The 26,117-nt window shown below is 40.3% G+C and overlaps 1 protein-coding gene across 1 annotated transcript; it reads right to left on the bottom strand.

Moving 5' to 3' along the window:
- Positions 1-9,588: 9,588 nt before the first annotated feature.
- LOC124126442 (nephrin-like) lies at positions 9,589-18,557 on the bottom strand. The gene is made up of 7 exons (XM_048385059.1): positions 18,386-18,557; positions 17,888-18,226; positions 14,018-14,299; positions 11,612-11,872; positions 10,731-11,009; positions 10,148-10,444; positions 9,589-9,964 (listed from the first exon to the last, which is right to left on the bottom strand). The coding sequence occupies exons 1-7, from the start codon at positions 18,426-18,428 to the stop codon at positions 9,627-9,629; spliced, it is 1,839 nt and encodes a 612-aa protein (XP_048241016.1). The 5' UTR covers positions 18,429-18,557; the 3' UTR covers positions 9,589-9,626.
- Between the last annotated feature and the right edge of the window lie 7,560 nt (positions 18,558-26,117).

Genomic DNA, 26,117 nt, shown 5'->3' with positions numbered 1-26,117 from the left:
GTCCACTGACAATAGGTTGGACATCCTCATTAAATTCATTGCATAATTTACATTTCATATTTACATTTGGATGCAAAATCAGACACTAACGCTTTCGAGAAGGAAGTGGCTGGTACTTAGCAGCAAGCCTTCAGTTTCCTGATCTCAACACACAACTCATAAACAGGATGCAGTGGTCGTTCAGACAGCCTTTCATGAAATACAGAGCCTGGGCCGATCTGATATGACACTTGGCTTGGTTGACACTCATATCTGTACCGTCCAGCATCACAGAACCATCAACAAAACCAACATTGACATTGAGATTATGCCCCACATTCTGGGCTCATTTAAAAAACAACAACAACTGTGGAATGACTTGTTTTCATAATTAGTCTTGACTTGCTTCACACGAAGAGCTTCAGACAAATAAATATGTTCAAATGTGATTGATGAACCCATGTTCTTCAGCTAAAAGTATTCTTGCACACACAATACATTTGCGTTGTTATCGTTGTACCTCGAATGTACCTTGAGAGTCTCATCAACCCTAGGTAATGAGATTATATTTGAAAGGAATATGTTATCTATGATAACAGTTACTACAAGAGCAATGGCCGCAACCTTGGTCCACTGGAGAGCAGAACGTTGGTATCTCAGTGGGCTTGCCTATAAAACCAAACCTCACTTACTAAACAAATGGAAAGAGGTGAAATGGGGTTTAACGCCGCGTTTAAGATTATTGCACTTAAGGCGTGACGTGCATGCACATGCGTTTAGCAACTTGTGCTAGCATGAACTGATGCTGTGTTTTAGCGCTAGCCCACTGAGATGCCATGCCAAAGTTTGCATGGATGTCCCATTCAGACACAGTATACTGACTCCGAGCCGACCAGTCCTTGTTTTATCCCTTTAATGACGACCACCAGGCAAGGAAACTAAACATACCATATTTTAACGCCTGTATCTGAAACATATCATTTTTTTTCTCGAAAAGACCAAAATAATATAAAGTGACAAGTTCCATTTTTAGATCTATATAATGTGTATGAGTTCAGATTTGTTTCAACAACTCTTACCTTGACCTGTGAAGATCCGGGGTAGAATAGGCCTTTAGCAACTAGTGATTGCCATAAAAGGCGACTATGCTTGTCGAACAAGGCAACTAACGGGATCCCGTGGTCAATGTCGCTTACTTTGTTGATGCATGTAATCGTATCACAATTGCGCGGATCGATGCTCTTGATGTCAATCACTGCATTGTCTCTTCCAGACTTGATTATTTACAGACCGCCGTCATATAGCTGGAATATTGCAGAGCGCAGCGTTAAACAACAAACAAACATAACAATCTTGCCTTCATTTTTCTTAGAGCTGGCAATAAAGGCACCACACCCGAACAATACTTATTGTCAATGTTCCCTGCTGTCCGACCGAAGGATAGATCGGATCTGTTACCAGAGATCCAACGTGACACGTTTATATCGCCGGGCTAAAACAACTGACCTACCTGGGTCACATGACACGAATGTTTTCAAAGTGATTAAATATTCCTTGACGTGTATGCATCCGAGTCGATTTCACTTCGAGGAACAAGTTTCCTGTAGTTCCCTTAACTTTGTTAACAGTTTGGCAGTACAAAGACTTCTCGATATGTAAATGTTAAAGGTATATCAGTTTTCATATCACACCCCCTATCAGCCCTTAGGTCCATACGAGGGTTGAGGGCTGAAGCAGGGTATGATAAATATGAAATGTGCCTTATAATAACCTTTTTATCATATACCATAATATCAAAAAGTAAATTGAATCGATTCACAAGTGAATGCAATACATTTTCACCTTGTTTAAAAGACGTTGCCACGGGAAAGCTACCTGAGCAGACGGCGAAGTAAGGGACGTAACTCCAATTACTTAACACTCGGGCTGACAGCGATCGCGTGGATGTTGGTGGCCCTACAGTTGACTGTGTGGCCCAGGTCACTCCTGACAGGGATGATGGTCACGGTACGTGTTGTCTGGACAACACCTGCTTGGGATGTGTGACCACTGGATATCCCCCTTGCCAACGGAACACTGTTCTTGTACCACGTGACGGTAGCAGCAGGGTAACTGGAAGAGGTCACGCAGGTCAAGGTCAGAGTTGACCCTAAGCAGCTCCCACTTCCTGGTTGGCGGATGTGATGGTTGTGAGAGACACACTGCTGACAGCAACTGCATAGACATTGAGTTAATCATAACTAATGTATATACAAACATGTATCTGTAAAGCCAATACCAATATATCGAATGCAAAAAAATAACTCTCTATGGTATTTATGATGTGGAGGGAGCATAATTATTTTATTACTTACTGTCAGGATAGGAATATGTTGAGTTGAGGGTATCCTGTGTGTTGGATGGCTGGCAGTAGTACAGGGAGTTCCTACTGTTGCCTGGCAGCTGGTAGTTGATGGTGGCTGTCCATCCAGTGTCTCCCTCCACTGCTGCTGGGCTGGTGGCAACATTCATCCCGTCTCTGTACAGCGTCATGGACGGCGGTGGGTTGGAGACAGCAACACAGGAGATAGACGTTGTAGTTCTTGTGATGGTAACATTGCTCAGAGGAACTGAAATAATAACATAGCTTTATAAAGTGTGGGTATCTATTTAAGACGACGGTGGATTGGAGTCTAGTGCATGTGACACTGATTTCGGGAACTGAAATATCAACATAGTTTTATGAAGTATGGTGACGGGGTAGAGAAACAGGTGATATATGAAGTAGTTTTAGCTAGGGTAACAATGCTTCGGGAACTGAAATAATAACATACCTTTATAAAGAGTGGGTATCTATTTAAGACGACGGTGGGTTGGAGACTAGCGCATGTGACACTAATTTCGCGAACTGAAATATCAACATAGTTTTATGAAGTATGGGGATGGGATGGAGAAACAGGTGATATCTGTTGCAGGTCTAGGCATGGTAACACTGCTCCTAGAACAGCACTGATAGTCATACTGTAGTTTACCCAAACATCAAAAGAACATACTTACCCGATACCTACATATGTATCGGGTTACTCTATACATACTGAAAGTCACACTGTGGTTTAAGCAAACATCCACAGAACATACTTACATGATACATCCATTTGTATCGGGTTACTCTATACATACTGAAAGTCACACTGTGGTTTAAGCAAACATCAACAGAACATACTTACCTGATATATCCATTTGTATTGGGTTACTCTATACATACTGAAAGTCATAATGTGTTTTAAGCAAACATCCACTGAACATACTTACCTGATACATCCATTTGTATCTGATTACTCTATACATACTGAAAGCCATACTGTGGTTTAAACAAACATCCATAGAACATAATTACTTAGCACACTTATGTTTAGTAGGCTGCTTGGTCTGCCTCCAAACTGAAAGTCGAACCTCCAGCTGAGTCTGTCTCCGCCGTACACGGCGTTGTTGATGGTGAGGGTGTAGCTGGTGGAGCTGGGGCAGGAGGTGGTGTAGTCAGCTGGGAACGAGAGGGAGGTGGAGCCGCAGCTACCCTGACTTACTCTGTGGAGTGTAGTTCCATCCTGCCACAGTATAGTAGTATGTGAAGCTTCTCCTGTGTAACACATCAGGGTACAGCTTCCCCCTGCCTGCACAGAACCTCGACATGATGACGTCAGCTGATGGTTCTGGGCAGTAACTGAAACCGTAGTAAATATGTTGTGAGATGTTACATCGAGGTTCACAGAACGATGTCTAACCTGATGTTCCACGATATCAACATAATCTTTATGCTTGTAAGATACTTGAAGAGAACAACTTGCGAGCCCAATTAGAATGGCCATAAAGGACTATTATAGGCAAAATTATCTGCACTCTGCTTTTCCACTTATCTGACGCATTCTGCTGCATTTATCTATTACTACGCGTTTGATGGCAACATGTGTCTACTACATCCCAATTCGCTTGCAGAGTTGCGTCCCTTTGCCGTGTGAGAAAAACATGATCGTGGGTTCGAATACCAGTTCACCATCATTATGTTTCCTGGTTTGAAAACACCACACCTGCGCTCGTGGGTTTCACCAAAGTGAATGCGTAAGACATACATTCTGGCTTTCCTCCTTCATCCAGCTGACACACTGAGCTGTAAGTGAAATATTGTTCAAACCAGCGTTCAGCCAAACCCACTTGCTGATTCTTTATAATTATAAACAATTCTCGTTATCCCGTTTCATGTGATGACAAATAAAGCATTCCGTTAGGATCTGACAAAACTAACTAGTTCTACATAACGAGATCGTCATTGTTTTATTCATGTGTATGCTTCATGTTCATAACTAGTAAACCACATGTATATACGGGGCGGTCGGGTAGCCTAGTGGTTAAAGCGTTCGCTCGTCACGCCGACGACCCGGGTTCGATTACCGACATGGGTACAATGTGTGAAGCCCATTTCTGGTGTCCCCCGCCGTGATATTGCTGGAATATTGCTAAAAGCGGCGTAAAACCAAACTAACTCACTCACATCTATACACCACACTCTTTATCATCAACATGCGGAGGTAGATGTATATTACTACAACCGTGTCCTACTCACTGACATATACGTGCAATCTACTTCCTGGTTCTATTTTCAGTGACTGTATGTGTGGGAACTGAGTGTGAGATTCACTTCGTTACCCCCGATGCAATAACATTAACACATATAAAGCACAAACAGTCAGATACGTGTACTTACCCATGTGTTTGTGACATATGTCTACCAAGAGAGCTCCAACTGTGAGGATGAGACGGGTGTACAGCATGGCCATGTCGGCAGTGTGTGAAACTAGATCTCGTGTAGGTAATGGATACTGGCGATACAGACGAGTACCCATTAATGTTATAACCAAGAAGGTGGGGAAGTTATACTGCTGTGCGGCGTCAGGCAACAAACTAGCAGATATTGGTGCTGGGGCACAGCGTATACGTATTGATTGTATGTGTCTGTGTAGACGTGTTACAGACGAGTACCCATTAATGTAATAACCAAGCAGGTGGGGAAGTTATACTGCCGTGCGGTGTCAGGCAACAAACAAACGATTACTTTGTTTCAGCAATTTATGTGAGTCTCTCGTGCTACCGGTCGATCTTGTGCCATCACTAATTTTCAGTAATCCATTTAAATAATTTTCCGCTGCTATGTTGCCTTTTACGCCTCGTGGAATCTGTGTCTGCAGAAAATCGAGACTGGTTATGTTCTGGCGTTGACGTTTTATATTATGCTACTTTCTATTACTCATCTCCAAAGAGACGCGTATAGTTTTCAAGACATCAGCCCGGAATGTAGTTGCAGGAAGGAGAACAAACTGTGTCAGTTACACATGTTCATGTAAATGAATAAATAAACAAATAAACAAACACACAAACAAGCAAACATATAGATACAGTTTAGCCTATGTATTCATACTCTGGTTTTTGAACAAGTGAAATGTGTAATCTTGAGCATCTGGCCGCTGAAATCATTTTCAGAATGACACTGGCTATATGTTATGAAACAACATAGCAATGCCGACCTTAAGAGGCTATTCGAGTATATGGAGTTACCTAACACGTGGACCCACTGAACACATTACAAGCTATGTTACATATTTTTCTTCAAAGTCAGGGGCGGTCGGGTAGCCTAGTGGTTAAAGCGTTCGCTCGTCGCGCCGAAGACCCGGGGTCGATTCCCGACATGTGTACAATGTGTGAAGCCCATTTCTGGTGTCCCCCGCCATGATATTGCTGGAATATTGCTAAAAGCGGCGTAAAACACGTGGACCCACTGAACACATTACAAACTATGTTACATATTTTTCTTCAAAGTCATGGTAAGCATAAGTCACATATCGGAATGATTGATTTCTATAAACTGACATGCAGTGTGTGCATTAGAACTATCGCCTGGGTTTGTGGGAATTATTGTAAATTTACAGAAGCAATATTGTTCACATGTGAGCTTTATTCAAAATAGTTATTCAGTATTCATAATCTCGGAAAAGCATGAAAAGAGTACCTGTTTGTTTCATAATCAATATCATATTTCTGAAATCAATGAAGTTATATTCGTTTTTTTTCCCTCCTCCGTTGTTTCAGCTGAAGATATCTGGAAAACACGTCTGTCATCACAAACACTAAACTGCAGCCACGATTATTTGGCAATGGGGCAACCAATATAAAGTCACCTTTAGAATCCTCCAAATCATCGTCCTCTTCTCAGTCATCCTCATCCGAGGCTTTTATCTTTTCTAGATCTATATGTGACAATAAACCACTCATCACTGATTTAGTCCTTATGTTCACAAAGCCAATGGCCCCACTGTGCATGTTACTGTTGTTACATTTGTCGTTCGTCTGACTTGGGAACAAATTTATCCAAATGTTATATCCCACCTACATATTATAACATCCCAACATTGAAGAAGAAATCAATGTTTCCAACACACACCACAGTTTTAGTAATGTGCCCTGTAACCACATCGACTGATAAAGAGGCAGTTTATAGAAATGTAAACATCACAGTGAGAGTTGTGGCATGCATTGTAACTTGTGTGATATTCGTTTTTGTTGTTGTTCTGCCTCAGTGATCTAGTGATCAGAAGGTCTGCCCAAAGAGTGGAAGGTCTGTGGTTCGATCCCTTGTCGCGTCATACCCAAAAACTTTAAAAAATGGAACTTGTTGTTACGCTGCTTGGTGCTCGGCATTTAAAGATAAAACAAGTCCTTGTCGGGGGCTCAGGGGCAGGATACTGTTTCTGAGTGGGGAATCCATGTTAACACGAGGCAGTGTATCTCAGTGGGCTGTCAATGGCGGTCTGCAGTTATGACTTGTACAAACAAGTATACACGTACACACTCACTCACGCACCCACGCACACACGCACATACTTAAACACGCACACACGCTCACACACGTACACTCACGCTCGAATGCACGTCACTAAATAAGGGTAATACAATTGTGACGTTTAACACCAATTCACATCACCTCACCTCCTCAATTAAGGTGAAGTGTTTATCATAATATTGCAGTACTGGCATCTGGTTAAGTGATGGCAATACCTGACTTTGTACGACTGTATGTTAAAACTAAAAACAAAACCTGGCTGATCAGGTTTCCTCATTTAGGTTCAACAACAAATGCTGCTTCGCACCAAATAATAGAAACAGGTTAAAGTCCAAGAAATCTGAAATCTACCAATATTTTAACTAAAGTGTTTCCATTACGTTAACGTTATCATCAAAGTGTTTGGTCAAATTATTTTGAAAATATATTTATTTGCTATGTGACATATTCAGTGACAAAGGCGATACATATATAGACATGAGCATAACCAACATAATTTGACTGAGCTCCTTTAAATTACTCGCCATGGTCAACGTTTGGTTTCTGTAACTGTGCTTTTATCGAGCAAACATAAAACAATGTAATGAAAACGTGAAGTGAGTAATAACTTTTGTTGTTGGATTGTTGTTTAACGCCGCACTCAGCAATATTCAAGTTATATAATGACGGTTTGTAAATAATCGAGACTGGACCAGACAATCCAGTGATGACATCATGAGCACCGATCTAACCAACTCAGCGAGCATGACCACCCGATCCCGTTAGACGCTTCTTATGACAAACGTAGTCGCCTTTTACAGCAGGCACGGGTTGCTGAAGACAACTCCGGATCTTCACGGGTCTAACGATGTTTTGACTCAAAGGAAAGGATTCTAATATGCTGCCCATGTTCCTTGGTCTGTCACTGGACATGATATAATGAAGTCTTCCTTCTTCGTTAATTATTGTCATGGTCAGGACCTGAAAAGTAAAGAACTACATATAAGTAAACACAGATTATATGACAGGTTTCATATCGCTCACAATAACATGAAATGCTAAAGGTGTTACATTAGGGTAGAAAAGAAAGCATACGCTTCTGTTTAATGCTTCTGTACATGCCCCACACTTTGTCCATGGCAATGACATACGATTCAAACCAGCAAGAGTGTTTCATGTTTTGGTTACCTTGAGAATGTGCTCCAGTGTTCTGATATGGAGATGGTTTGATGGACTCATAGGTCACAGGGGGAGTTTCTGTCATGCCTTCATAGGTGCTTGCAACAGCTGCAGCATCCGCTGAAGATATAAGTCATTGCGTATTACAACAACAAATCCGAATCACAACTCCCTTCTTCTAACTAGCACTTTAATATTACCTTCATTTGAATGCTTAAACTTAAACAATACTGAGTGAAAATGCAAAATCTATATCCACCTTTTGTATTCTCATAAATCTTCAACTGTGAATACGGTTGTTTTTCTGATTCCTCCAAATTTGAATACTGGACTGGACCATTTGTTTGATCTGAAACAAAACAATGTGAAAATATTGTATTGACTTCAGTACAAAACAGATCCATATATAATGGTAATTTCAGCAAAAGGGAAACACCCAGTACCTTGTACATACCTAATGATGAATACCCTCTGTTGTCCATTTCTACAGCTTCAGGATTCCTCCTGCTGCAAAGATAATAAGGTTGATTTCTAAAAACACATAATGTAATGGAGCGATTTACTTCAGTATGTGATATACGTTTTTACTTGTCTTGTTATTACTCTTTACTTTATTTACTTTTTTCACATATTCTTAACGTTGTTATCTTTAACCTTGACATTTACACTACCTTTTTCGTAATGCAGTTTCTGGAAAACAAAAATAGCCACATGGTACATAATGTTAAACACACATCATACATGGCAACACAATTTGACATCCATAAAGGAAGCCTACAGCGGCAATGATCAAGTAAACTGTAAATGACTGCATATTACCATATAAATAGCAACCTTTAATCAAACATTTGTTTTGACAAATGTGTCCATTCTGTCAACATTACACATGCAATTTAGGAAATCCTAGGCCTGACAATCATTCTATCAAGCGCATTAATCAATATCATGGATAATCACTATGCATTATTCCTCTTGACAATCATTTTACAATGGAATGTTAACTGTATACCTGTCAGAACATGTCCGAGTCTAGGTCTGTAGCCCTTTCTGTACAGTACTATCAGAACAATTCCCCCAATGAGCAGGGTAAGAAGAATGCCTCCTACTGTGGATCCTGCTATTATCCCTGTACATGAACATGGCGTTTCGAGTTTTTGCTGATTTGGTAGATCTACAATGTAAAAAAAAATCAGACGAAGTGCTAATCCGCGTATGACATTCTAAACGGGTGAAAGGGTATTCGTTTCCAGTTTCCTACTTTCAAACAAACAAATTGGTGATTGGTGGGTGATGGCACATAATTCATAGGTTCGAATCTGAACATATGTGTAAACGTGATGTCTTGTTTTTTTTATACTGACACTGCTAAAAGATATGTAGGTCACAACTTATTGCCTTGAACCCACATACACATGTTCACGATGAATGAATATAACCCTTGAAAACTTCATTAGATATAATGAACATTACTTAAAGTACTTCAAAATAAGAAATAATTCCAGTATCGAATGGATGAGTTATGTTTTCCACATAAACAGGAAAAAAGTAAAACTTCCAAATACAACATATGCTTGTATAAATTCTTTATGGTGATGAGTTGTTAATTACATTTAACTGATAATCAGATTAAACCATTTGTGATTCCACTTGAGTGACACATACCTCCAGCAGTCCTTGTTTCTAAAAATACATATCTGCTAGAATCCACATAGTCATTTCTCGAATGTAGTCGAAATATGTGAATATCTCCCGGTGTAAGCCCAGTCACTTCCACCACCATCATCTTGCCGGTGTCTGCATAGGTCTTGTACACAGTCCATGTTCTTGTAGCAAACTTGAGATGCTCAAGCAGAAACCTCTGAGGGTGTCCACCATTGAACCCAGGCAGCCAAGATAACCATACCGACGACGTTGTTGCATTATCCAGGTCTCTCAACTGTGTAGGTATCTCTGGTGGCCCTGACAACAAATTAATATGAAAAGGAATGCTGTAAAAGCTTTATCAGAGAATGCTGTAATATTAAGCTCTTTATTTGTAAAATGAAGATGTAATGATTACACAACAGCCAGAGAAAGGTATTGGAACACATGAACAAGTGCATCCTGAAATAGTGAATGATAAATCAGAATATCGCGGCTCACCTTCAGACACTATGCTGACTGTATATGTCAATGAACTGCTTTCACCGTTGTTGACTGTCAGACTGTAGTCCCCGAAGTCCTGCTGTTGGAGGTTAGTAAGGTGTAGTCTGGCAGTGACTGAGATGTCTGAGACAGGGCTGGAGGAACCAGTGAGGTCCTGTCTGATGCTGGTGGTTCTACTCCAGGTGAATGTAGGAAGGGGGTAGGCCAGGATCGACACAGACACGTTCACGTTACCACCAAGTCTAGTGGCGTATTTGAGTTGCTGGGGAACTGTCTCATCTAGTCGAGGGGAACCTGGTTAAATGTGGACAACATATGTAATGGCCCTGGAACAAATAATATATGTTTATTATGAAGACCAAATTTATCGATTATGTACAATTATTCATCAGGACACTTTCGTTGATATTTCAACTTGGCAGTATCAACATAAGAGACATGATAACACAAATATACAAGCATACCGTAGGCCGGCCATTTACTCAACAGCGTTAGTATCATATACACAGTTGTGACATCAACCATCAATGGAAATCATCACAACACTACCAGCCGAACTGAATATCCAAACAAAGATTACATTTGACCAGCAACACCACCCTCTGGCTGACAGGTGTCCCGATGTTGTTAGTGGCAGTACAGGAGTAGTTCCCTCTTTGTCTACAGTCTGCTGACGCCAGTCTATATTCTGCTGTCAGGGTGTTATCTGCCCTTGTCAACTCCTCAGTTCCATTCAGTAACCTGATGACTGACCTTGGGTTACTATCAACCTGGCATTTCAAGGTCACTGGATTTGACTCGTTAACTGTCACTGAACCACCAAGAGAGTTGACAGTAAACATTCTTACAGTGGCGGCATCTGAAAATATAACAGCATGAATATCTGTGGTTCGCTTTACAATGTGTAGACTATAGCCTTCGACTGAACATCAACAATGACTGTAACACTGTCACCAGTGTAGACTGTATACTTACACTGAACATCAACACTGACTGTAACACTGTCACCAGTGTAGACTGTATACTTACACTGAACATCAACACTGACTGTAACACTGTCACCAGTGTAGACTGTATACTTACACTGAACATCAACACTGACTGTAACACTGTCACCAGTGTAGACTGTATACTTACACTGAACATCAACACTGACTGTAACACTGTCACCAGTGTAGACTATATACTTACACTGAACATCAACACTGACTGTAACACTGTCACCAGTGTATACTATATACTTACACTGAACATCAACACTGACTGTAACACTGTCACCAGTGTATACTATATACTTACACTGAATATCAACACTGACTGTAACACTGTCACCAGTGTAGACTATATACTTAATCTGAACATGAACACTGACTGTAACACTGTCACAAGTGTAGACTATATACTTACACTGAACATCAACACTGACTGTAACACTGTCACCAGTGTAGACTATATACTTACACTGAACATCAACACTGACTGTGACACTGTCACTACTCCCGTGTGTATTAGAAGGCTGACATCTGTAGGAGCCTGTCTTAGATCTGTCAGCTTGTCCTAGACTCAGAGTGGCTCCACTGCTGAAGACTGTTCCATTGTGTAACCACCTGTAGGTACAACCTGGTCTACAGAGGGCGGAGCACGTGATTGATGGAAGAGCATTGTGCTCTGTCACAGTGTAGGAGGAGGTGGAGGGGGTCAGGGAGATCTGGTAGGGCCCGTCTGGAATGGGCACATAGCTCTGTGACACTGATACCGTGATACAATATATAGTTATACCTATAATAACACACATGAGGAAAACAATGATGAGTTGATGATATTCAGAAAAAGCACTTTGACAACACATTATGTTTATAATAGCAGCATGTACATAAAAGAGCGATTGTTTAAACGTTCCGCGGTTTGGTGTGGCTATCGAAATATAATTGTTCAGCATGATATATACATACTCTGTTCATCATTTGTTCATGGTTATGACGTTTTGTGTCTGTTCACGACGACAGGCTGTGAGACAAAAAGCAACAGTATGGGGAAACTTGACAGCGGTCTGCTTCTGTATATATTTACAAAAAATCTAATTGTCCTATTAAACACACGTGGTGCTGGCAAATGGTCGAGCTCCCTTGGAGTCTGTGATTCAACTGAAATTCGGAAAGCATGAATTTGTGAATACTAAAATAATTTACTTTGATAGAGTTTTGCTTTCTGCAGTAAACTCCACCAATCCAAGGGCAGTCGAGTAGCCTAGTAGTCAAAGGGTTCGCTCGTCCTGACAAAGATCCGGGTTCGATTCCAAACATGGGTACAATGTGTGAAGCATTTCGTCGTGATATTGCTGGAATATTGCTAAAGGCGGCGTAAAACCATACTCACTCGCTCACTCCACCAATCCAAAGTTGATATATTAAGAATTCAATACCATCGACATAGAAAATACCTGAGGTTTGTTTTGTGTTTTTGATCACGAGGAAGATGCAAATAAGAAGCCCCACGCAATATGGCATATTAATTAAAATTTTAATGTGTATATATAGATTAGTATCGAGTCTATCCCCATAGATGCTATTTTCCTTACGAGAGTATTTCAAAACGAATCCATCGCACAGCATCGAGTTTGAAAGTGGTATCTAACGGGGAAGAGTTTTGCGACATATTTATAACTTAAACTTTGTAAATTCTAAGCTGAAAAGAAAACCCCCCTTGTATAAGGGTGACGTGTGAATATATATACAACTTTCACAGCTGATTATTCGATAATGGGCTCTTCTCTCAATGTGCAACCTGGAAATATATAGTGAAAGCTTTCTCCGAGATCGATTTTAAGAACTGATAAGATGCAGATTCTGTAATAACGCTAATAATAGCATCAACACTAACATCACCAAGTGAGAGACATCGGCAGTCATCAGGAAAATGTATCTGCAAAGTATCAATTTGGGTTATGTGTTTGTGAGGGGAGCCGGATACAGGATCGACGCACCAGTCATCACTTTTGTCATGTTGCCCATGCGATTGTACACGAGTCAGCAGGTAGTTTAGAAGTTAAGAGGTGAGGTGAAATGTGGTTTGACGTCTTGTCCAGGATTATTGCACAGAAAAAAATTAATACCATGAACAATACAACTGTTTGTTTATTTAAACGGTAATATCTCCGAAGGAAATATAATTAAATTATATGACTTAACATTGAACAAAACGTTACTTTATAAACATCTTCATAATAGCCTAACCTAAGGTACGACACATCAGGGAAAACATCTAGCCTGTGTAGGTGAGTCATGTCTTGTTGGCTAAGAGATTTCATAAAAGTGAGTCTGTACACTCTTTCGATGTATATATTATAAATATTCATTTATTTATTTATTTATTTATTTGGCAGCCCCTGGATACAAACAAAACTAGTGATATAACTCATCGCATTCAACTAGGTATTTCAACAATGCATCGAGTTTTGAGAGAAATGGGTTCAGTGTGGATGATTGTCTGATGTTCCTTGAACATCGGGTCTGTCGGGAGTAGAATATCAGTAGATCGGAGTAAGAGTAGAAGTAGTGTTAAGTTGCGCACAGTTACCGACGCCCCCATTCGAATAACCCGCTGATGACCATGAATAGACCGTAATGATTTTTGTAACAGTGGGTGAGTATCAAATTAATTTCGTAGATCCCTTAACCACCAATGGCATGCGAACAGCCAGAGAATACATCAATAGCTAATGTCACGGACACTCCCTTCCATTTCCTTTGAAACAAGTAGTTCTAAATATGGTTCTTTGTGTTTTATTATTGTATGTTTGGTAACCGTTCTTATTGGCAATTTACGACTGAACTTTACATGAATCAGTGACGTGTGGTTCACACTCACACTGAGGCTCCATGTTGTACCCCTGGCTCCACTCTGACTCCGGACCCTGACTCTCTCTCGCTCTACATCTGTAGTTGTGACTGTCCCGGGAACTCACTGTGAAGGTGTAGGGGGAACCAGGGGAGGTAACTGTGATGTCAGTGCTGTCACGCCGCCAGGTGTAGGTCAAGGTCAGACCATGGTCAACTGGGACAGTGGTAGAGGTGGAGCTGCAGGTCAAGGTCACTTGCTGGTTGTAGACAGGAGTTGTGGACACTGGACGGCCAGGAGTGGTGGGCTTGCCTTTCAAAAGAATTCATGTGTTAATATATATAATGACAATAGTGGCATGAGTGGTTGGATGAATGCTTAAGTGTGGCTTGGCCATGTTAGCAATTTTAACACCAGCTATGGATGGATAACAATCTTCATATAAACAAATTGTAATGAATCGTAATGAAGTCTTATAATCCACTCTTAAATATAAGCATTCGTGAGAAGGTTGCGTCTTCTACACATTTAACCATCTCATGAATCTAACAGAACTAGTGTGACGTCAACGACGATTGCCACATGCTCAACATTGATGTTGACCAAAGTTGTGACTAACTCATATGGTTATATACTTTCAAGAACAAAACAACGAGTCTTTAAAACGAATTATCATTGATTGACAAGATTACAATTCCTCGACTTCATCAGACACGATGTTGAGTTGGATCAAATCAACAGATAAGATACAATAACGATCTTTAATGTGCTTAAACCTTTTCTGTTGTGTGTTCAAATGTTGTGTCACGAGGGTTGAAATTGCGATCCTCATCAAGTATTGACACATGGTAACATGACATTAACCCAACAAAAGTTTAGATAATGTCTTTGAATGAATAAATAATATTCTTGCTCAACTGGACACATGTAACACTATGTTTCATACAGTTTTAATACATCTGTCTATCCTACCAGTACAAATAAATCAGTTTTAACTTCTTTTTTTCATTTTGTGCATATGTACATGCAACAAAACTCAAGAAATCTGTTTTTGAAGAAGTTAAATATCATTAGGACAGATTAGATTTTCCCTATGAGTATGTTAAATCTTGATTTATGTATTCATTTAAAGGCAGTGTTTCAGTAATGTCTTACAAATACATTATGCCCTTGCTTGCAGGCATGAACAGACTTATACTGGACATGCGTTACAGATATGGTTCGAGCAAGTGAAGCTGGCGAGTGTCATTATTTGTAATGGATGTCTAGTTACGCATGCATAATCGACTCTGCTTTATGCAGATATTTCTATTGGATATGGACAGGGTTATGTCACTTTATTTACATGACTCAAAATACAGGATCAACAAAATACTGTGTAATCAGATGCAAACTACAGCCTTAAAGTGACAATAGATCAATAAATAGAAGAAAAAAAGACAATAAAAATGTGTACATGTAAACCTTATCCGAATATTCGTAGTGCGCGCACTTGTATTTCCTGTGATTCAGTAGATTCTTAAAGTCCGTGTTTAGAATTAATGCATGAGTTCAACATTTGCCTTGCAGAAAGTAGGTCAGTAAACTGTCAGTTGGTTACAGATAATCAACAGTTAGAACAATGGAGTGACGTCATAGATGTATTTTAATTTGGGCTCCAAACCACCGTAGCGACTACATGCACTAGACAACTTTCCCGAAATCACGTAAACTCTTCTTTTATGAAAAAAAACCAAGTACAAACACAAAGAGGCACATTACGACCATGAACTCCCACCAATGTAAGCATTTACCCAAAGCGAATCCACAATAAGCAGGGTCTACAATTTCGGTTTAAAGTGTATTGGATCTTAAGGAAACAAAGTTCTGCAGACATTTATTTGTCATGGTGTTTTGCTTATAGCTTTGCCTAGGAATTGAACATGGTCCATGTAGAAGGACCCCAACTGCTGAATATGGCCAGAGCAGAATATCATACCACAGAGTCACCCATTATGTACCTTCTACATCATCCGACCAGATACCGCCTGTTCATACAAATATTGATTTGGTAATGGATAAAATACTGGTGGTTGATATAACTACGATCATTGAATACCTCCATAACTGATATTTTGAATTAATTTATAGAAATGCAACGTGAATGGGTTCCTAATTTTACACTGAACAAGTTAACATAATCAAATGACAACTGTACGGTTCACTATAATTAATCATAAGTTGATATTGTCAGTGTACTTGCTGCCACTAACAATATAGATACGAGGGTGTGATGAGGTAATGACAAGGTTGCAAAAGGACACACGTGTATTCTTTAGTTTCATAAGGGAACACATTCATATACATTATTCAGTTACTATAATGATTGCTTGCTCTGAATACACACAGGGTTTCAAAATCAATCAGTGAAGTAGATTTGATATTACAACATACATTTTCCTTAAGAACGTGGGCACGCACTAAATGCATAGGTAACCAAGTGACTGCTGGCGTTCGGCTCAGTACTCTCAAGAATGTTGTTTGTTTATTTACCTATCCGTTTGCTGTTTACCCTTGTCATCAATATATAAACAGTCTGTAATTAATTCGAGTCAGGATGCACTTCTCTGTCAGAATTGTGTCATCCAGGGGAGTTCGACTTTGTCAGCAGCACACATGTCTTGTGGATTTCTCAAGAGCGGTAACAGTTCAGAAAATGTCTTCCCACATGTATAGTGTCCATTCACTCATGACAATCACTTGGTTGCCCACAATGTTGGTTGGTTGGTTTGTTGTTTAACGCCGCACTCAGCAATGTTCCAACTATATGACGGCGGTCTGTAAATAATCGAGTCGGACCAGTCAATCCAGTGATTGATATCATGAACACCGATCCACGCAATTGGGATCGATGACATGCATCAACCAAGCCAGCGAGCCTGACCACCCGATCCCATTAGTCACCTTTTACGACAAGCATAGTCACCTTTTACGGCAAGCATGGGTTGCTGAAGACCTATTCTACCCCGGAATCTTCACGGGGTCGTTGCCCACAATGAGTGAGCTTGTGTTCGGGTGGGTGGTTTTTGTTTTGGTTAAACTACTTGTAACCATTTCTCTGTTTGGGGGTGAACAATGCGTTTTCAACAAGATTATATTTTGCTGTCACAAGTGACCCGTTTCAAAATATCATTACGTTTGTGAATATCCTCCTGATATTAACATCACATGTGTTGTACCAGTGTTGCCTTGCATGCAGGCGACATTCATCTACATTACAATCGTTTGTTACTTGCGACATCGAATATTATTTGAGTGAGTGTTGTTTTATTCCGCTTTTAGAAAACATCACGGCGGGGGATACCAGAAATGGGCTTCACACATTGCACCCATGTGGGTTATCGAAAGCGGACTTCAAGTTGGGGTTTTAACCATAAGGCTACCCCACCGTGCCTAATAGTAGAGACAAGGAATACAGGTATTGTCACAGAATAACAACTCTTACATTTTAAAAACCAAGTTGTCTATTTCATAATCAGGACACGCTCTGACAAAAGTCAAGTGATGAAAGGTTGCTTTTGTTTTCAAACTATCCTCGTGGTTGTATTTTTATTTAAAGGAGAATCATGAAACACATTTTTGTGCAACCTAGTATGTATCATAAGTAGGTTCTCATTAGCTGACATGAATTGAACAGTGTAGAACAAAGCAACAATGGAGGATATACTGTTACCCCGGTGTGACAACCGTCCTTATAACTGAGAGTTATATACCTAATTCATAAACACGGACGATTATGTTTACATTACATTCTTATTTCAGACACAACTTTATCTCTTCTCTGAATATGTATACGGAATATAAAGAGGACTAAACTATGTGTACGAAACGTCAACAAATCAAAACTAAGTAGCCACTCACCCAGGACAACAAGTTTCTGTCCACAGTTCTGTATCACAGTACCAGGTACTCCATCCCCACACGTGTATGTCCCTGCATCAGATGTCTGGATGTTGCTGAGGGTGAAGGTGACATTCCTGGCTGCTATGTTCCCCTGGTACACCAGTCTACCTGAGTAGTTGCCAAACACAACAGATGCCCCAGCAGCTGTCACTACAAACACAGGGACTCCAGCAGGACTGACAGTGTAGAAGCTGACATCTGACCCCAGACCTCCCTGTGGAATCTCCCAGCTGAACCTGGCTGTGTCAGACACTGCAGACAACACTGGACTGGCACTGGGGGCACCTGACACAACACCTGCCGGAAACGATATGTGGATATGTAGCATATAGCATGAGGTATGACCGTACATTACGTTAAGTAGAATATAATCTATTCATCTCAAGTATGTAGGGTAATATAAGTATATTGTAAGATACACAGTTATTACACATGTGGGTGATATAAAAGAATTACCTGCAATCACATATAATACAGCAGCAGTAGTTATCTTCATCATGCCTGTTGTCTGGTACCTTGAAGAGGACTGAAATATAGGTTCATCATTTTTCAGTAATTTGGATACTGATTTGATACATTTGGTATCTATGAGATATGCGTATGAGAAAAGGATCACGTTATTGTCTTACCAGCTGTCTATTTTTGTCTATGATGATATTGAGTATGATAATAGTTGTAAATGTGTTAGACGGTATGACAGTAAATACGCATTTCACACTGAACGCTGATGGATGATTTACATGAATATATGCGTATTAACTTCATAAACTTCAACACGATAGATTAATTTTTGATTATATTTTTAACTGTACTAACACAAACATTAATTAAAAGTGTGAGATACGCTCACATGACATATATTTTATATCACATACATATATGAACACACCATGGAAATCTTGACTCCGAACCCACGATCATTGGGTCCTTGCATGCCTAAGAAAGGCCGCCCCATGACTTAAGGAAAGACAACCATCCTGATGATATGAACACACATACTGGTACAAGGCATTAGTAAGAGGATCATTTTGAATATCATCAAAACTCTTTGCTTTTCCGTCAAATGAAACAAAAGGAATTCTGTCGCCTTAAAGAAATAACTATTTACAAAATTTTCACTGAGGCGAGGTTTATCTTATGCATGCTGTAAACAACTGGAAACTGTAAGTCTGATGTGACTGTCCATCTGTATGTCCTGCGTTCCCTTCGCCCTCGCGACTATTTCCATACTGGTGTGAACAGAGTAGAAGTTTAGTATTACGGACAAAGGGAGACGACTCTGCAAAGCCTTTAGACGACCCAGACAATCACATTCATATCAGTTGTGTTCAGGTTCTAGGTCGTACCTGTAAAGCTTTGTGTTTCAATTAACCCTCCACGTACACAGGTAACATGTATACACAAATAGAGGCCAGGTCAAAGTACACGAGTATGTAGAGATATTGTGGGTTACTCCCGGATGCGTTATGCCATGTATGTTCGACATGGTGATACAAATATACATAAACAAGTAAGGTGTCATGTGTTAAGGTTAGAAATGTATACTTTGCACATACCTGCTGAGGCTTCAGTTTGTCAGACAAAAATCGTTGCTACAGTCGTCGTGTGTGACCGGGTAGCTCAACACGGAAGTAATATACAAGGTCATGTTTACATGCTTATCGGTCGCTTTAAACTAGTTCAGTAGTGGCCGCTAAATATAGCCAAGTCAATCTCTGACATATGAATGCAGGCTTACTGTTACATACACGTGAGTGAGTGAGCGAAGGAGGGAGGGAGGGAGAGAGGGAAGGAGGGAGCGAGCGAGGTTTAACCCCGCTCAGAACAGTGTTTTGATTATTTCAGGGCCTGTCAATTTGTCAAGCCCGTAAGTAATATACAAATTCATGTTTACATGCACATCAGTCGCTTTAAACTAGTTCAGTAGTATCTAAATATAGCGGAGTCAATCTCTGTCATATGAATGCAGGTTTATTTAGAGTTTTAGAGTGAGTGAGTAACAGTTTGTTTAACGCTGCTTTAGACACAGTATCTATATTACATCATGGCATGTCAACTTTGATGTTTATGTTCGGTGAATCCCACGTGCTGACAAACCAAGAAACATAAACATGGATATCGATTCGGACCCACGATCGTTGTGTTCTGTCACGCCTATGTACGCCTCTATATACAGCGACTGGTGACTTGCACCCGCATCTGTCGAGATACTCAGTGGCGATGTATGGTATATGTGTATGACATGCCGTCGTTTAGTAATACAAACACAGTTCCGATTGAGTACAGCTCAGTTATTGCGTCAATATAGAAGTTCAGTATACTTCTATTTAATCACAGAAAAAATGCGAAAAGTTTATGAAAATAGAAATAACCTTTAATGTAACGCAAACGGTTCGAGACTCGTAACATGCTCTGTCAAAGCAACATACAATGGGAATCATATATATTTTACCAATAACTAATGAAATATATTATTGTTTTTTTTCTTGTGTTGTTAAATATCTTGGGTCTTAACTCAATCGATAGGTACCGACATGTGTTCAAGCATATGACGACGTTTTATTCGCATCAATGTGTTGATTTTTTAAACACCCTTCGACAGTGATTAGTTGTGCCATGTTGCAGCAGAATGAACCATTTAGCCACTGTTTATCATTAACAGGAAAGTTTTACTGATGCAGTGTTAAGTCCGTTACCCATGTTAAACAAATCTGTATAATGATGGTTCTCTCTTGTTCTATTTGGGATATCGCTTTCTGATCCCACAAGGACATTATTGCTATTTGAAGTATTATCATTATCTCTGTTATCCTTCGTTGTATATGGATGAAACATTGCCAGTGCGACGATGAAATGTAATTCACTTACAAACTCCTACCCTTGCATGAAAACACAGTTCTGGCCTAATCATTTACAAGCGATTGGGGGAAGTGGGGTAGCCTAGTGGTTAAAGCGTTGGCTCGTCACGCGGAAGACCCGGTTCGATTCCCCGCATGGGTACAATGTGTAACGACCATCTCCCTGTGTCCCTCCCCCCCCCCCGCGATATTGCTGAAATATTGCTAAAAGCGTAAAACCATGCTCACTAACTACAAGCGATTGCAGGTAGCCACAAAACCACAGTAAGGCGCATCCACTTGTTATTCATTTAATATTGGTAGCATATCACAAAACATTATTTACACGTGAAAATGAGTTGAACACATCACGAACCATGGAACAGAGCAAAGCGTGCGTGACGATTCATCGTTACTAGGTGTATGACTAATTACAGGTGTGAACAGGAACATGGAAGGGGTATGCCTGCAAATACATTTTACCATTGCATTCATGGGCTAATTAGTGCAATGATTACCATCAATCATATTTTTACTAGCTCGCACCAAATTACTTTGGCATTGTGGCAAATGTCAATTAATGATATATTTCAATTTCAGACAGTATTTTAATTTCACACGTAACGTTCTATTACATTATTATTAATTAGATAAATAAATGCAGCAAAGGGGGTTCACAGTCAGGCTGGTGAGGCTCATCATCAGCTCAGGACCCTTGCCCCCTCTACATGCAGCCCAGACAGCTCGGAAAAGCTGCCCATTCGAACCCACCAAGAACAGTTCGGAGAATGTGAAGACTCCCCAACACTGCAGCCTTCTGCATTACCAACATGGTCAGAAGGGCTGTATTCCTGGCAGCAACCCCGGGTAGTCTCCTAATGCCCGTCAACAGATAGGGAGGTACCAAACCTAAGGCCCCGAGAACAGTGAGGAGTCGGACAACTTGGGATGCAAGTGTGACATTTCGAAAGCGAGGTCCGCATATTTGTCATGTTTTTTCTTGAGTCTTGTCCTTCACATTAGTGTCAAAAGGGACAGAAAATGCTTCGACATATATATGATTCCATTGGGATTATCCAAAGGGACAAGATCAGGTTATTTGGCCTGGATAGGTCTGAGGCTGTGTAGGGGCCTATTCCAAAGAATTTAATATTTATCATTTTCCATGACGCCCTCTACATATTCTTGGTTGTATACAAGCATGGCGAATACGGTAATAAAAGGATCGAGCCACGCCACCAAGTCGCTTAAGAAACTGTTCCAATATGCCAATCATATGTGCAGCCACTCACCTGAACACATGTGAAACACCGCCAACAGCAAGGAACTCATTGACATGTAGTCTGACATGCTAATCGTATGTGCAGCCCCTCACCTATACACATGTGAAACACCGCCAACAGCAAGGAACTCCCTGACATGTAGTCCGGCATGCTAATCGTATGTGCAGCCACTCACCTGAACACACGTGTAGCTCCGCCAACAGCAAGGAACTCATTGACATGTAGTCTGACATGCTAATCGTATGTGCAGCCACTTTCCTGAACACATGTGTAGCACCGCCAACAGCAAAGAACTCATTGACATGTAGTCTGACATGCTAATCGTATGTGCAGCCACTCTCCTGAACACACGTGTAGCTCCGCCAACAGCAAGGAACTCATTGACATGTAGTCTGACATGCTAATCGTATGTGCAGCCACTCTCCTGAACACATGTGTAGCACCGCCAACAGCAAAGAACTCATTGCCATGTAGTCTGACATGCTAATCGTATGTGCAGCTGCTCACCTGAACACACGTGTAGCACCGCCAACAGCAAAGAACTCATTGACATGTAGTCTGACATGCTAATCGTATGTGCAGCTGCTCACCTGAACACACATGTAGCACCGCTAACAGCAAAGAACTCCCTGACATGTAGTCTGACATGCTAATCGTATGTGCAGCCACTCACCTGAACACACGTGTAGCACCGCCAACAGCATTGACTTGTAGTCTGAGAGTAATAAGATGATTCAGTTATAATTCAGGGTTGATAATTAAAAGCAACAAAAGTAATGTATAAATGTTATAAGTAATTATAGTAAAGTGACAAAGTAATTCTTAGAATGTAGATGCTGCTGTTCGTAACTAAATTGTATGAAACTATCTGTTGTAGGAGAGGCAAAAAATTCTGAGAAACTTGCGTTTGTATGTAATATATTCCTTTACTTTCCAGACGCAATATAATGTTAATAGAAACTATAACATGGCTGTGTGAGTCGTCCTCATACGTTTGTGTGACAGCAGAAGGAGACACACAAGAGTTTTATTATCCAACTTCAAAACAACCTTCGAGAAAATATGGTTTCTGTATTGAAACCTGTGTGTCCAATTTATGTGTCGATATATACATTGTGTTAACAGTCATGCATGGTATCATGTTGACAATAACGTCTGCACTGTCAACACCATTGTCCCGTTTACGTTATCAATGATGTATTGAGCGTGAAATCACGTGTTTGGATTGCTATGAACGTGCTAATTTTCAAAAATGACTGTTTCTAGCAAACCATAGTTTGTTTATGTTTACATGTCTCATACCAGATTGATGCAAGTGGTGTTTTACTGCATTCTCAGCAATAGGACTTCTCTGGGACATTATTATTATTGTCTGACTGTTCAAAGCGGCGTTAAAATCCCTATTTATACGTTGTCGATATATTCCTCATGGTACAGCTATTAGAGAATTTGTATTGGCAACTCACATTGAAAGCTTCCCGTTAGCTTCCTCACAACTTGGTACCTATTATTTAAATATCCTTTGTATCTATGAGTTGGGTATATACAGCAGATAGTGTACAATGTACATAAACCTACCGGTGACCCGCCTAAAAGTGATATAAGATATACAGTGTATATCCTGCCTGCAGCTTCCAGCAGTATATCAACAGACAACAGTATATCAACAGACAACAGTATATCAACAGACAAGCTATGTATCTATGAGTTGGGTATATACAGCAGACACTGTACAATATACATAAACCTATCGGTGACCCAGCAGTATATCAACAGACACCAATATATCAACAGACAGCAGTATATCAACAGACAGCAGTATATTAACAGACAGCAGTATATCAACAGACATCAGTATATCAACAGACAACAGTATATCAACAGACAACAGTATACCAACGGACAGCAGTATATCAACAGACAGCAGTATATCAACAGACAAGCTGAGTAGTATATGCGTCTGCAGATTGTGACCCAGTGTTGTAACAAAAGCACGTACCTGACATGCTATTTGGGGACTGTGCGCTGTAGTGTAGAATTTCACAGGAAGCCCTTGTTATATTACTTCCTGTTAGCAGTCATAACGCGATCAACCACAACAACCGTCGGTAGATAGAATGACATAAATTTGTTATTGTTACTGTGAGGATGTAATCGGACGCTGTGTAGTGTGTATGTGTATGTGTGTGTGTGTGTGTGTGTGTGTGTGTGTGTGTGTGTGAGTGTGAGTGTGTGTGTGTGTGTGTGTGTGTGTGTGAGTGTGTGTGTGTGTTTGTGTGTGTATGTGCCAAGTCACGTTCAGCATACAGATATCTATTTCTGATCTTTTCTTTCTGCTAATTAATTATTAATTGTAAATAATCATACATGTAACTATGGGGGAGGGCGTTCTAAGTTGTGATATCATGTGCGCAATTGTTTCCATATTACTAAAATATTTTTTACCTAAACCTACCACTTCACGAAATGTCCTGTCCCCAGATTTGCCTCACATAGTGTCAATCAGCATAAGAGTTTTCTTCAGGTTTCACAAGCTGACACTATTATTAAAATACAGCCCCTAACCCTGTAATAACTTAATTTCTGAACTCTGTTCTTGGAACCAAACACATTTTAACGTTTTACACGCTCGAGCATTACATTTTTTTGCACGTGTCCCTGACGGTGCTCCGTAGTCAACAGCTCGCCTCAACGCTCCAGTTCTGTTCAATGCATGCATATGTTCAGTGATGTTACTTAGTAGCCCATTTACCATGAAGACTGACCGGGTGTGGCTGTGCAGAATAAAACTGTTTTCTCGTGGCTTTCCCACAGTTTATTCATGAAAGTCGTCAGACACATGTCGTCAGACGCTAGGCAGCACAAGTACTGTTCTCCTTACGAAATAGACAGCTACCGTTCATCGTGCTTGTGAATGTTGCGTGTAACATTGACTGCAGCTGTTCAAGTAGTAGATTAATGCAACACCTGGTGTCTAATACCAGCATGTCTAATCAAATTTATCACTGTGAAAGTGAATGACATGACATTCTATTCAGTGCTTGATAAACACTAGTTTATCATACTGTAGTTCAATGAGAGAAACTACATATAATGTATGGACTACAAATATACACATTTTCGTTTATTGTTCGTATGAAGTCTGTATGAAGTAGTTTACAATCAAAGTAAGTGGATTTGAAAGAGAGCAGCACATACGTCATAGAGTGAGACCTGGGAATGTTTCCCTGCCTGGGTACAATGTGCGAGTCACTGATTTGTATCACGTCCCCCGCCAGTATATACCTACTCACTGATATCAGTCTTCTAAAGTTTGTCAGTGAGATCATCAATAAGAACGGCTTAATAATGTGTCAGCTGCATGCTAATGCAGACCTACAGAAGATAGGCACAACAGCTAATGTCTACCTTGTGCTTCACTGCTTGCTGCAGTGTATGAAACAGTGAACACTTATCATCCTGTTTGGAGTTCACTCAATGCCAACCACCAGTAGAGAGAATGACAGACTGTAAATGTTTTCATGAAGAGATATGGCTGTATGGGAGGGAGTGATTTAATGCCATATTCTCTGACATATATATCTGGAAATGTTATCGTGTGTCGGTTTTTGAACATCTGTTAACATTAGAGCAAACATTATAGCCCCATTGACCAGAAGAATAAGGAACATTACTCTGACACTATGGGATATAAAAGAAATACTGTTCAAAGCAGTGTTTCATCAAACTCGCTCATTCTACAGAAAGTTCTTTAACCAATGTTTATGTTGTCAGGGCCTTTCAAAAACAAGAAAATGTTACAAGGAACGAGTTGACTAATTAGGGAAAATGTCTTACCTTTAACGAATATTTCGGAAATATACCAGGCCAGTACATCATAAAAGTAGTTGGAAGTTGGTTGGTTCGTTTGTTGTTTTACGCCGCACTCAGCAATATTCCAGCTATACGACGGCGGTCTGTAAATAATCGAGTCTAGACCAGACAATCCAGGGTTTGATATCATGAGCATCGATCCACACAATCGGGATCGATGACATGCTTCAACCAAGTCAGCGAGTCTGACCACCC

Source organism: Haliotis rufescens, unplaced genomic scaffold, assembly GCF_023055435.1.
Source record: "Haliotis rufescens isolate VD_foot unplaced genomic scaffold, xgHalRufe1.0.p SCAF_53, whole genome shotgun sequence".
Taxonomy (NCBI): Eukaryota; Metazoa; Mollusca; class Gastropoda; order Lepetellida; family Haliotidae; genus Haliotis; species Haliotis rufescens.
The sequence above is the reverse complement of the archived record's forward strand: the minus strand, read 5'-3'. Positions and strand labels throughout refer to the sequence as shown.

What these genes read in the sequence shown, in the direction of transcription:
- LOC124126442 (XM_048385059.1), bottom strand. Translation starts at nt 18,428, where the DNA reads ATGATGAAGATAACTACTGCTGCTGTATTATATGTGATTGCAG. An exon ending in TGTATTATATGTGATTGCAG is followed by an intron (nt 18,227 to 18,385) that starts GTAATTCTTTTA and finishes CGTTTCCGGCAG; the next exon opens with GTGTTGTGTCAGGTGCCCCC. An exon ending in AGTCAGCATAGTGTCTGAAG is followed by an intron (nt 9,965 to 10,147) that starts GTGAGCCGCGAT and finishes ATTTGTTGTCAG; the next exon opens with GGCCACCAGAGATACCTACA.